Raw genomic sequence first — 13,040 nt, 5'->3', positions numbered from 1 at the left:
GGATAATGAACTTATCCTCTGCAGCAGAGGTAACTCTGGGTCTTCCTTTCCTGTGGTTGTCCTTATGAGAGCCAATTTCATCATAGCGCTCTGTGGTTTTTGCGACTGCACTTGAGGAAACCGTCAAAGTTCTTGAAATTTTCTGGACTGACTGACCTTCATGTCTTAAAGTAATGACGGACTGTTTTTTCTCTTTGCTTATTTGAGCTGTCCTTGCCATAATATGGACTTGGTCTTTTACCAAATAGGGCTATCTTCTGTATACCATTGTCACAACACAACTGATTGTCTCAAACACACTAAGAAGGAAAGAAATTCCACAAATTAACTTAATGCACATCTGTTAATTGAAATGCATTCCAGGTGAGAAAATTCCAAGAGTGTGCAAAGCTGTCAAGGCAAAGGGTGGCTACTTTGAAGAATCTCAAATATATTTTGATTTGTTTACATGATACCATATGTGTTATTTCATAATTTTGAAATCTTCACTATTCTACAATATAGTAAAAATAAAGAAAACTCTGGAATGTGTCGGTGTGTCCAAACTTGACTGGTACAATACAAACAAAATAAAATTTACACACATAAAAAGAATGACTAAATAATTGGTGTGTGAGTGTGCGCACCTCTATCAGTTAGTTACACATACAGTGCATTCATAAAGTTTTCAGACATCTTGACTTTTTCCACATTTTGTTACGTTACTCATTTCAATATTGATTCAAATGTTTATTTTTTCACATCTACACAAAATACCATAATCACAAAGTAAAAGCAGGTTTTTAGAAATGTATGCAAATGTACTTTTAAATCACATAAGTATTCAGACCCTTTACTCAGTACTTTGTTGAAGCACCTTTGGGCGATTACAGCCTTGATTCGTCTTGGGTATGAAGCTACAAGCTTGGCACACCTGTATTTTCTCCCATTCTTCTCTGCAGATCCTCTCAAGCTTTTTCAGGTTGAATGGGGAGCGTCGCTGCACAGCTATTTTCAGGTCTCTCCAGAGATGTTTGATCAGGTTCAAGTCCGGGCTCTGGCTGGACCACTCAAGGACATTCAGAGACATGTTCCAAAGCTACTGTGTTGCCTTGGCCGTGTGCTTAGGGTTGTTGTCCTGTTGGATGGTGAACCTTCGCTCTAGTCTGAGGTCCTGAGAAGGTTTTCATCAAGGAACTCTGTACTTTGCTCAGTTCATCTTTCCCTCGATCCTGACTAGTCCCCCCGTCCCTGCCACTGAAAAACATCCCCACAGCATGATGCTGCCACCACCATGCTTCACCATAGGGATATTGCCTAGTTTCCTCCAGATGTGACGCTTGGCTTTCAGGCCGAGGAGTTCAATCTTGGTTTCATCAGACTAGAGAATCTTGTTTCTCATGGTCGGAGAGTCCTTTGGGTGCCTTTTGGCAAACTCCAAGTGGGCTGTCATGTGCCTTTTACTGAGGAGTGACTTCCATCTGGCCACTCCACCCTAAAGGCCTGATTGGTGGAGTGTTGCAGGGATGGTTGTCCTTCTAGGATGTTCTTCTTGGGGACCTTCAATCCGTAATTATTTTATCGTACCCTTCCCCAGATCTGTGCCTCGAAACAATCCTGTCTCGGAGCTCTACACACAATTTCTTCGACCTCATGGCTTGGTTTTTGCTCTGACATGCACTGTCAGATCTGCGGGACCTTATATAGACAGGTGCCTTTCCAAATCATGTCCAACCAATTGAATTTACCACAGGTAGACTCCAGCCAAGGTGTAGAAACGTTTCAAGGAAGATCAATGGGAACAGGATGCACCTGAGCTCAATTTCGAGTCTCATAGGTGCCTGAATACTTATGTAAATAAGGTATTCAGACATTAATAAAAACCTGTTTTCGCTTTGTCATTATGGGCTATTGTGTGTAGATTGACAAGGACATTTTTTTTTTAAATGCATTTTAGAATTAAGGTTGTAACATAACAAAATGTGATAAAAGGGAAGTTGTTTCAATACTTTCCGAATGCACTGTACATGTCAGTACATAGGCCTACACCAACAATTAGGTCACATGCGGGGGAAAAGGCATTGTGCCGTGAGTTGTTGCTTTCCATCCATGCATAACAGGAGGGGACAACCACCAGGGCTGACTTCATAGGTGAATCTCAATAGTCTTCAGATGGCTTCCTCTACTCATCTGCACCTATCTGAGAGGAGAAGTGAAAACCAACCATTGCCATATTGCTTTCAACTATCCTGTGTTGTCAGAGTTCAACTATCCTGTGTTGTCAGATCAGTGCAGTTGAAGAAGAGGAATATGAGTTAGACTGTTCTGTTGCGCCCTATTTCAATGGAAACCCTTTAGGGGTGTTTTAGCAGTGGGGTAGTACTCACTGGTTGTGATTGTGAGGTAGCGATGGGGGCGGAGGGAGTCATGGGTGGTTTGGTGAAGGGTAGACTGAAGCGTTGCACGGTGTCTGGCGGGGAAGAGTAGGAGCGCATCCGTGCCTCCGGCCTCTCCGGCTCGCTCCGATAGGCCTCCAGCAGGAACGCCGGCGGCTGCTTGACGGACTGCGTTGGAGGAGTTGAGGGGGGCGAGGAGATCCCAGAGGCTAAGGAGAAATAGAAAACAAGGGGTGGTGGATTAGACTTTCAGTATGAAAAAGGCCTGAGGCTCTTTTTGCTGTAATCTAAGACATGTCTAAGGGTGATGGGCATCATTGGGCTGAAAATACAGAGTACCTCTGGGCAAGGAGCCACAGATGGGGTGCTATCTGATCGAACTTTCAGCCAGGATTGAGAATGAGCTGGAGCTCCAGATAGATAGGCAATCAATCTGTAGTGCTGCCTTTTTTCCAGTTGAGACACGTTATTTTGGTGCCATGTGGACAGAGCTTGGAGGTGTGGGAAATCTTCTGAATCTGATGTTAATCAGATTATTCTGGAACTGTCAGTGATAAAACATATTCTGGTATGCACATCAAGACTGTGAACTAATTCAACCAATACTGTCAAAGACAGCCAGTATCAATCAATCAATCAATCAAATGTATTTATAAAGCCTTTGTTTTTACATCAGCCAATGTCACAAAGTGCTGTACAAAAACCCAGCCTAAAATCCCAAACAGCAAGCAATGCAGATGTAGAAGCACGGTGGCTAGGAAATACTCCCTGGAAAGGCCAGAACCTAGGAAGAAACCTAGAGAGGAACCAGGCTCTGAGGGGTGGCCAGTCCTCTTCTGGCTGTGCCGAGTGGGGATTATAACAGAATATGGCCAAGATGTTTAAATGTGTATAGATGACCAGCAGAGTCAGATAATAATAATCACAGTGGTTGTAGAGGGTGCAACAGGTAAGCACCTAAGGAGTAAATGTAAGTTAGCTTTACATAGCCGATCATTCAGAGTTAGAGACAGCAGGTGCAGTAGAGAGAGTCCAGGCAGAACAGTTCAAACTGGAGCAGCAGCATGACAAGGTGGACTGGGGACAGCAAGGAGTCATCAGGCCAGGTAGTCCTGGGGCATGGTCCTAGGGCTCAGGTCCCCCGAGAGAAGAAAGCGAGAAAGAGAGAGAATTAGAGGGAGCATACTTAAATTCACACAGGACACTGGATGAGACAGGAGAAATACTCCAGATATAACAAACTGACCCTCGCCCCCCGACACAAACTATTGCAGCATAAATACTGGAGGCTGAGACAGGAGGGGCCGGGAGACATTGTGGCCCTGTCCGACAATAACCCCGGACAGGGCCAAACAGGCAGGATATAACCCCACCCACTTTGCCAAAGCACAGCCCCCACACCACTAGAGGGATATCTTCAACCACCAATTTACTACCCTGAGACAAGGCCGAGTATAGCCCACAAAGATCTCCCCTACGGCACGAACCCGAGGGGGGTGCCAACCCAGACAGGAAGGACACGTCAGTGACTCAACCCACTCAAGTGACGCACCCCTCCAGGGACGGCATGGAAGAGCACCAGTAAGCCAGTGACTCAGCCCCCGTAATAGGGTAGAGGCAGAGAATCCCAGTGGAGAGAGGGGAACTGGCCAGGCAGAGACAACAAGGGCGGTTCGTCGCTACAGTACCTTTCCGTTCACCTTCACACCCCTGGGCCAGACTGCACTCAATTATAGGACCTACTGAAGAGATGAGTCTTCAATAAAGACTGAAAACTTCTTATGGCTTGGGGGCAGTATTTCGACGTCTGGATGAGAAGCGTGTCCAAAGTAAACTGCCTGTTACTCAGGCAGTTTAGAATATGCAAAACTGTTAAAATAATGTCTGAGTATAACAACTGATATGGCAGGCAAAAACCTGAGGAAAATCCATCCAGGAAGTGGGATTTTTTGATGTGGGTATTTTCAATTGAATGCCTATACAGTATCTAATGGGTTAGGACCCCGATTGCAGTTCCTATGTCTTCCACTAGATGTCAACCGTCTTTAGACATTGTTTCAGGCTTATTTTCTGAAAAATAAAGAAAAATGAGACCCTTTTGTCAGTGGACTGAGGAAGAATGCAGAGCTGGTTTGCACGCGTGAACGATTGCGCACCCTTCGTTGTTTTTCCTTTCTATTAAATACGCTATTGTCCAGTTGAAATATTATTGATTATTTAGACAATTGACAACCTGAGGATTAATTCTAAACATCGTTTGACATGTTTCGACAAACTTTACCGGTACTATTAGGATGTATTTATCTGCATGTTTTGACCGCCTTGGAGCCAGTGGATTACTGAACAAAAAGCGCCAACAAATAGAGTTTTGGGGTTTTAAAGAGGGACTTTATCAAACAAAACAAACATTTATTGTGGAGCTGGGACTCTTGTCACTGCAATCATATGAAGATCTTCAAAGGTAAGTGATTCATTTTAGCGCTATTTCTGACTTTTGTAATTCCTTTACTTGGTTGTAAAATGTTTGTATGCTTTTGTAAGCGAAGCGCTGTCCTCAGATAATCGCATGGTATGCTTTCGCCGTAAAGCCTTTTTGAAATCTGACAAAGCGGCTGGATTAACAAGAAGTTAATCTTTAAACCGATGTATAACACTTGTATTTTTTATGAATGTTTCTTATGACTATTTCTGTATTTCAATTTCTGTATTTCAACCGGATGTTGTCGAGGTGGGTCACTAGCGGAATATCCGCCAGAAAGGTTAAAGGTTGAGACCAAGTCTGCATCTCTAACAGAGATAGGCAGACCATTCTATAAAAATGGAGCTCTATAGGAGAAACTCCTGCCTCAAGCTGTTTGCTTAGAAATTCTAGGGACAGTAAGGAGGCCTGCGTCTTGTGACCATAGCGTACGAGTAGGTATGTACGGCAGGACCAAATTGGAAAAATAGGTAGGTTAGCAATAAAACCTTGAAATCGGCCCCAGCCTTTACAGGAATCCAGTGTAGACAGGCTAGCACTGGAGTACTATGATCAAAGTTTTTGGTTCTAGTCAAGATTTTAGCAGAAAGTTTCTCATTTTTGCAATGTTACGATGATGGAAAAAAAAGCTGTTCTTGAAATATTCTTGATATGTTCATCAAAAGAGAGGTCCAGAGTAACGCTGAGGTCCTTCACAGTTTTATTTGAGATTACTGTACAACCATCATGATTAATTGTCAGATCCAATATAATATATCTTTGTTTCTTGGGACCTAGAACTAGCATCTCTGTTTTGTCTGAGTTTAAAATTAAAACATTTGCCGCCATCCACTTCCTTGTGTCTGAAACACAGGCTTCCGGGGAGGGCAATTATGGGGCTTTTCCATGTTTCATCAAAATGTACAGCTTTGTATTGTCCGCATAGCAGTGAAAGTTAACATTATGTTTCCGAATGACATCACCAATAGGTCAAATATATAGTGAAAACAATAGTGGTCCTAAAACGGAACCTTGAGGAACACCGACATTTACAGTTGATTTGTCAGAAGACAAACCATCCACAGAGACAAACTGATATCTTTCCGACAGATAAGATCTAAACCAGGCCAGAACTTGTCTGTGTAGGCCAATTTGGGTTTCCAATCTCTCCAAAAATATGTGGCGGTCGATGGTATCAAAAGCAACACTAAGGTCTAGGAGCACAAGGACAAATGCAGAGCCTTGGTCTGACGCCATTAAAAGGTAATTTACCACCTTCACGAGTGCAGTCTCAGTGCTATGATGGGGTATAAAACCAGACTGAAGAGTTTCGCATACATTGTTTGTCTTCAGGAAGGCAATGAGTTGCTGCGCAACATCTATTACAAAAGAAAATTGAGCGGAATGGGAGATTCGATATAGGCCAATAGTTTTTAAAATATTTTCTGGGTCAAGGTTTGGATTTTTCAATATCAAGTGGATAGGGAGGTGTTTATTATATTCATCATAGGAGGGCCAATTGCAGGAAGCAGCTCTTTCAGTAGATTAGTTGGAATAGGGTCCAGTATGCAACTTGAAGGTTTGGAGGCCAAGACTATTTTCATCAATGTGTCAAGAGATAGAGTACTAAAACACTTGAGTGTCTCCCTTGATCCTAGGTCCTGACAGTGTTGTGCAGACTCAAGACAACTGAGCTTTGGAGAAATACGCAGATTTAAAGAGGAGTCCGTAATCTGCTTTCTAATGATCATGATCTTTTTCGTCAAAGAAGTTCATGAATTTATCACTGCTGAAGTGAAAGCCATCCTCTCTTGGGGAATGCTGCTTTTTCGTTAGCTTTGCAACAGTATCAAAAATACATTTTGGATTGTTCATACTCTCCTCAATTAAGTTGATTGAGCAGCAGTGAGGGCTCTTCGATACTGCACGGTACTGTCTTTCCAAGTTAGTTGGAAGACTTCCAGTTTGGTGTAGCGCCATTTCCATTCCAATTGTCTGGAAGCTTGCTTCAGGGCTCGGGTATTTTCTGTATACCAGGGAGCTAGATTCTTATGACAAATGTTTTTTGTTTTTACAGGTGCGACTGCATCTAGGGTATTACGCAAGGTTACATTTAGTTCCTCAGTTAAGTGGATAACCAATTTTTGTACTCTGACGTCCTTGGGTAGGTGGAGGGAGTCTGGAAGGTATATCTAGGAATCTTTGGGTTGTCTGAGAATTTATTGCACGGCTTTTGATGATCCTTGGTTGGGGTCTGAGCAGATTATTTGTTGCAATTGCAAGCGTAATGAAATGGTGGTCCGATAGTCCAGGATTATGAGTAAAAACATTAAGATCCACAGTCTTCATTCCACAGGACAAAACTTGGTCCAGACTGTGGCATGTTGGACAAAACCCACTGAGTCGATGATGGCCCCGAAAGCCTTTTGGAGTGGGTCTGTGGACTTTTCCATATGAATATTAAAGTCACCAAAAATGTGAATATTATCTGCCATGACTACAAGGTCCGATAGGAATTCAGGGAACTCAGTGAGGAACGCTGTATACGGTCCAGTAGGCCTGTAAACAGTAGATATAAAAAGTGATTGAGTAGGCTGCATAGATTTCAGGTTTCATGACTAGAAACTCAAAAGACGAAAACGCAGTGATTTTTGTTTTTTCTAAATTGAAATTTGCCATGTTAGCAACACCTCCGCCTTTGCGGGATGCGCGAGGGATATGGTCACTAGGGTAACCAGGAGGAAAGGCCTCTCAGGTTATTCAGATGATTAAGAGATGATTGTGGAAGTCTGAATCAGCAGTAATGGAGTTAGGAGGATAGATACATCTGGAACGTTATTTGTTTTAAAACAAAGATAATCCTTTATTGTTGTAGCAAGCATCTGAACACTGCTACAAAGACAGGAGAAATGACCTTTTAAATCTGAGTTTGAAAAGGACCTAGCAAGATCAACATACATCTTCATTTATAACAACATAGCCCATAGAGATGTTCAATAAGTGGTTTCAAAAGAAATGACAGACACACCATTCAAACAGTCAACTGAGAACAGAAAGTCCACGTTATACTAATGAGCTACTGTTATACTAGTTAGTACCTTTTCATCCAATGCATGGCATACACATATCCTCCTTTCTGGCTATCCAACAAAGCAAGAAGATCACAGTGAGTAGGTATCACTAATCAGCTCTCACTCCCAGAAGTTCTAATCACAGACCTTATTGACATGCAGACAATGGAGTATATCTTCCTTGATGAGCCCAAGCAGAATCAATACAATCCTCTAGGCACTTCACCAGACTTTTAAGTGGCTAGTCATAGACATAGTGACTTGTGGTGGACTTGTTGTACCAGTCATGGGCTGCATTCCCTTCCAAAAAGTATTCTCTTCCTTCTGCCCTTGTTCACTCTCCTTCACACTGGAATTAAAATAGTGTGTGTTTTCTTTCAAATAGCCTACTTCAGTTGCATTTGATTTAGTTGCTTGCAAAATGGAACCAATGTAAGTCTCAAATGCAAAACCTTCCCATTTGTCACTCATGACTGAATAAAGTACAAATTATTATACCGTTCCATTCCACACTCTACTCACCTTGTATTAGTAGATTCAGACAAATGTTTTTTTATTATAAATGATAGGATTAGGTAGGATTAGGAGTAGTGGTTTGCTCATTGGAACACAGCATTGGGGTCACAAGGCCAAACTCCAGAAGTGACACAACCATCTACTCCATTGAAAGTGAACCAAACTAAAAATGTGCTCCTCTGTAGCTCAGTTGGTAGTGCATGGCTCTTGCAACACCAGGATAGCGGATTCCATTCCTGGGACCAGCTGTGCGTAACATGTATGTATGCACGCACGCATGACTAAGTCAATTTGGATAAAAGCGTCTGCTAAATGGCATGTATTATTATTATTGTAGAAAAGGCCTGTGGAGTTGGTGGAATCATCCTTTAATTCATGGCCACTTGCTCAGCTGGGCCAGGGGCGCTTTAATTAGGTCAGGTGGAAATGTCAGACAGATCTCAACTCATTAAAAGGAGGAAATCGCCGTCGCCCGGCCTCGCTGCATTCTCTTCCTTAACTCTGTCTAATCCAGACATTCTGAATCAACGTAAATCCACTGAAGCTGTTCCCTTTCATCTGAACTATCTGTTGCGTTCGGGAGAGTGGGCCATCAGTTATTGTTCATAGTTATTACCGCAGAGCGCACGTTTCAAACCTATTGTGTAATGTAAATGGACAATGATCATGTCACGGCCGTCATTCGTCATTGGAAGTAGACCAAAGTGCAGGGTGGTGAGCGTATATTTTCTTTTTATTATAATGACGCCAACATAATGAACAACCATGAAGCTTACGAGGGCAAAGTGCCACTAACACAAGTCAACTACCCACACTGAAGGAGGGAAAAAGGGCTACCTAAGTATGATTCCCAATTAGAGACAACGATAGACAGCTGTCCCTGATTGAGAACCATACCTGGCCAAAACATAGAAATAAAGAAACATAGAAAACAAAACATAGAATGCCCACCCCACATCACACCCTGACCTAAACAAAATAGAGACATAAAAATGCTCTCTCAGGTCAGGGCGTGACAGTAATCCCCCCCCCCCCCAAAGGTGCAAAACCTGAACCTATAGAGGAGGGTCCGAGTGAGCATCTATCCACGGAGGCGGCTCTGGTACTCCACCCCTAGCTCACCCCACTTTGGTGGCGCCTCTGGTGTGGGGACCCTCGCTACGGGCCCCGGACTGGGGACCCTCGCTGCGGCCCCGGACTGGGCACCCTCGCTGCGGGCCCCGGACTGGCCCGTGGAGCAAGCACCGGAATCACCAGGCTGGGGAGACCTACTGGAAGCCTGGTCCGTGGAGGAGGCACGGAATGAACCAGGCTGGGGAGACCTACAGGAGACCTGGCCCGTGGAGGAGGAACAGGATGAACCAGGCTGGGGAGACCTACTGGAGGCCTGGTCATTGGAGGAGGCACAGGATGAACCAGGCTGTGGGGGAGCACTGAAGATCTGGTGCGTAGCCTTGGCACAACTCTTCCAGGCTGATTGCCCACTCGAGCCTGGCACCTCCAGAGCGCAGGCACAGGTCGAACTAGGCTGTGGCTGCATGCCCAGCTCCTCTTGGCTGCATGCCCACTCTAGTCCGGCACGTGCGGGGAGCTGGAACAGGCCACACTGGGTTCTCCTGGCGACCTGGGGATACCGTGCGCAGAGCTAGCGCAGTATAACCTAGGCCGAAGAGACGCACCGGAGACCAGGAGCGCTGAGCCGGCACAATCCCTCCTGGCTGAATGCCAACTCTAGCACGTCAACTGCGGGGAGCTTGCAGAGAGCGCACCGGGCTATGAGAGCGCACTGGAGACACACGGCACAGAGCCGCATAACCTGGTGCCTGACTAGCACTCCTCCCCACGGTAAGCACGGGGAGTTGGCTCAGGTCTATAACCTGACTCCTCCAATCTCCCCGTGTGCTCCCCCCCAAAAAAAATTTGGGGGCTGCCTCTTGTGCCTGCTTTGCTGACTTGCCTCCTCATATCACCGCCTTTCCGCCTTTGCTGCCTCCAGCTCCTCCTTGGGACGGCGATATTCCCCAGCCTGCCTCCAGGGTCCCTTAATGTCCAGGATTTCTCCCAAGTCCATGAGTCCCCCTTATCACGCTGCCTGGTCCCTTGGTGGTGGGTAGTTCTGTCACGGATGTCGTTGGAAGTAGACCAAGGTGCAGTGTGGTGAGCGTACATTTTCTTTTATTTAATTAAAATGTTGTCAACAAAACAAGAAATAACAAAACAACCGTGAAGCTTAACAGGGCGAAAGTGCCACAAACAAAGTTAGCTACCCACACTGAAAGGAAAGGGCTACCTAAGTATGATTCCCAATCAGAGACAATGATAGACAGCTGTCCCTGATTGAGAACCATACCCGGCCAACACATAGTAACACAAATAGAATGCCCACCCAAATTACACCCTGACCAAACCAAAAAGAGACATAAAAAAGGCTTTCTAAGGTCAGGGCGTGACAGATCACGGCCATACAGATGATCACAGGCCAATTATGCAATTGATATATGGTTAATATGTAATGAAATGACATGTACATATGAAGACAAACCTGAAAGGATCAAATATGAAACGTCATTAACTGATCAATTGTTATATCAAACTGATGGAGATTATAGATTGAATAACCGATAACTGATTGAATTATTTGTATTATTATTCTCATGATTATGATGAATAGTTATGAGCCTAAATGACTCAATGACGATTCCTATTGACTTATTATCGAACTGAATTGCTGAATTAGCTTAATAATGAGAATGATTTTATGATTTGACCTTTGTGATTATGAATTTAATTGGATACATGTTATTCTGTTTCCTTTGTTATGCAGCACAGACAACCTACCCCTTAAATGATGATTAAAGGAATTCCTGCCTCAGTCTCATCCATTCCTCTGTCACCTGACCCGTGACCACCTGTTCACCTTCACTGTCAGTCATCCTACCTGTCCAGCTCCCCACACAGATTCCAATAATCTTTCAATTATTATTAATATGTTCTCGAAACAAATCATCGTAACAAAAAAAAAAAATCAACCAATTCAGTGTATTACAGTTTCTAAATGGACTTCCATAATCGTCCTCCCTGGAGTCCTGTCCTCCACAGCGGAAGACGTGAACAGCATGACAATGACCTAACATCACTTTGTCCTACATCAAGCCATTCATGCTAAACAGGAGAGGTTCCCTTTGAAACTATTAGGTTATAGACCAGTGTCAAGGCCGGCTCCTGCCGCAAAAAAAAACTAGTTGAGGAACTCTGTGTCTCAACTTACTGTTGAGAGTTAGAATAGCAGAATACGCAAGGTTCGAAATTTGGTTGTGCATCAACAGTTCTTCCCTTGTTATGTCAGTCACTGACAGTCACTCAATTAGCCTTGTCAGCGAGCAATTTTTTGAATGGTAAGTTAGCTGGCTAGACTATCTAAACTTGTAGTAATCATGACCGAATACCGACCAGACACACACAGCACATGTCCAGGGCCCTTGACCTCCAGGGGGCACCCATTGATTTTGTTAGTCACTCTCCCTCAGATATCATTAACATGGCATAAGTCTAACATTCTGACTAGCACGGGCATGTGTGTGCATCTGCGTCCACCATCTTGCGCATGTTGATTTTGTCATCCACACCAGACACAATCAGGACACGCAGGTTGAAATATCAAAACAAACTCTGAACCAACTATATTAATTTGGGGACAGGTCAAAACACATGAAATGTTCATGGCCATCTGGATCTTTGTAGAATTTTGACCCATTTTGAGTCCCACAAAATTGTGTGTGTTCTCTACTCCGACAATTAATCAACAGATAAAAGGGGGAACCTAGTTCGTTTCTAGTAATCTCTCCTCCTTCAGTTGTCTTCTTCCTCTTCTTCTTCTGTGGACTTTATATGGCGGTTGGCACCCAAACTTAAGGTGCATTACCACAACCAACTGAACAGGAGTGTGGACCTCAGTTCATCTTTCAATCACCCACGTGGGTATAAGCGCTTAAAAACCAATGAGGAGATGGGAGAGGCAGGATTTTCAGCGCATCAAGCGTCAAAATAGAAGCAAGTTATATTTTTAGCACCTGGCCTACGCAGATACTCATTGACGCACGTAACGCGAGCAGTGTGGGCAGCATGTAAGCAAAATGTGTAGAATTGCAAGAAATTAAACTGTCAAAAATGTCACTCCACGCATGGCAAAATGGGTAGATTTGCAGAAAACTTTAAAACTGGAACATTTTCTCTACTCTCCTTGGGAAAATGTGTAGAATTGCAGGAAATATACTTTACAACGTACATTTTTCTGTCCCCCGGCAAGAGGGTTTTGCCTGCAAAATGGGGGGCCCCCCAACAAAATCTCACTTAGGGCCCACAAAAGGCTAGAGCCGGCCCTGACCACTGTACACAGCTTCCTAGACTAGAATAAAACATTATAGGGAGAAAGGGAAGGAGGGATGGAGGGAGAGAGAGAGATAAAGGGATGAAGTGAGAGAGAAATGAAGGGCGAGAGCTCCAAAGAGCATTTCTCACCAGTAAGATGTTTGTGTGTGTGTGTGTGGGGGGGCTTCATCCTTCTTTCTACCTCGTAAACCCACAGGGGATCATTAACATCAGCGCTACTGAATCACAACC

The 13,040-nt window shown here is 44.0% G+C and overlaps 1 protein-coding gene across 2 annotated transcripts in view; it reads right to left on the bottom strand.

Annotated features, from left to right (window-relative positions):
- The window catches only part of prkag2a (protein kinase, AMP-activated, gamma 2 non-catalytic subunit a), a 126,496-nt gene that overhangs the window by 48,270 nt on the left and 65,186 nt on the right, over window positions 1-13,040 (bottom strand). For both annotated transcript variants that reach the window (XM_064949522.1, XM_064949523.1), the window contains one exon: window positions 2,367-2,584. In XM_064949522.1, the coding sequence (XP_064805594.1) occupies window positions 2,367-2,584 (218 nt within the window). The remainder of the gene's footprint in view (window positions 1-2,366; window positions 2,585-13,040) is intronic.

Source organism: Oncorhynchus masou, chromosome 30 (assembly GCF_036934945.1).
Source record: "Oncorhynchus masou masou isolate Uvic2021 chromosome 30, UVic_Omas_1.1, whole genome shotgun sequence".
Lineage (NCBI taxonomy): Eukaryota > Metazoa > Chordata > Actinopteri > Salmoniformes > Salmonidae > Oncorhynchus > Oncorhynchus masou.
Note: the sequence above shows the minus strand (reverse complement) of the source record. Positions and strands in the feature narration are given on the sequence as shown.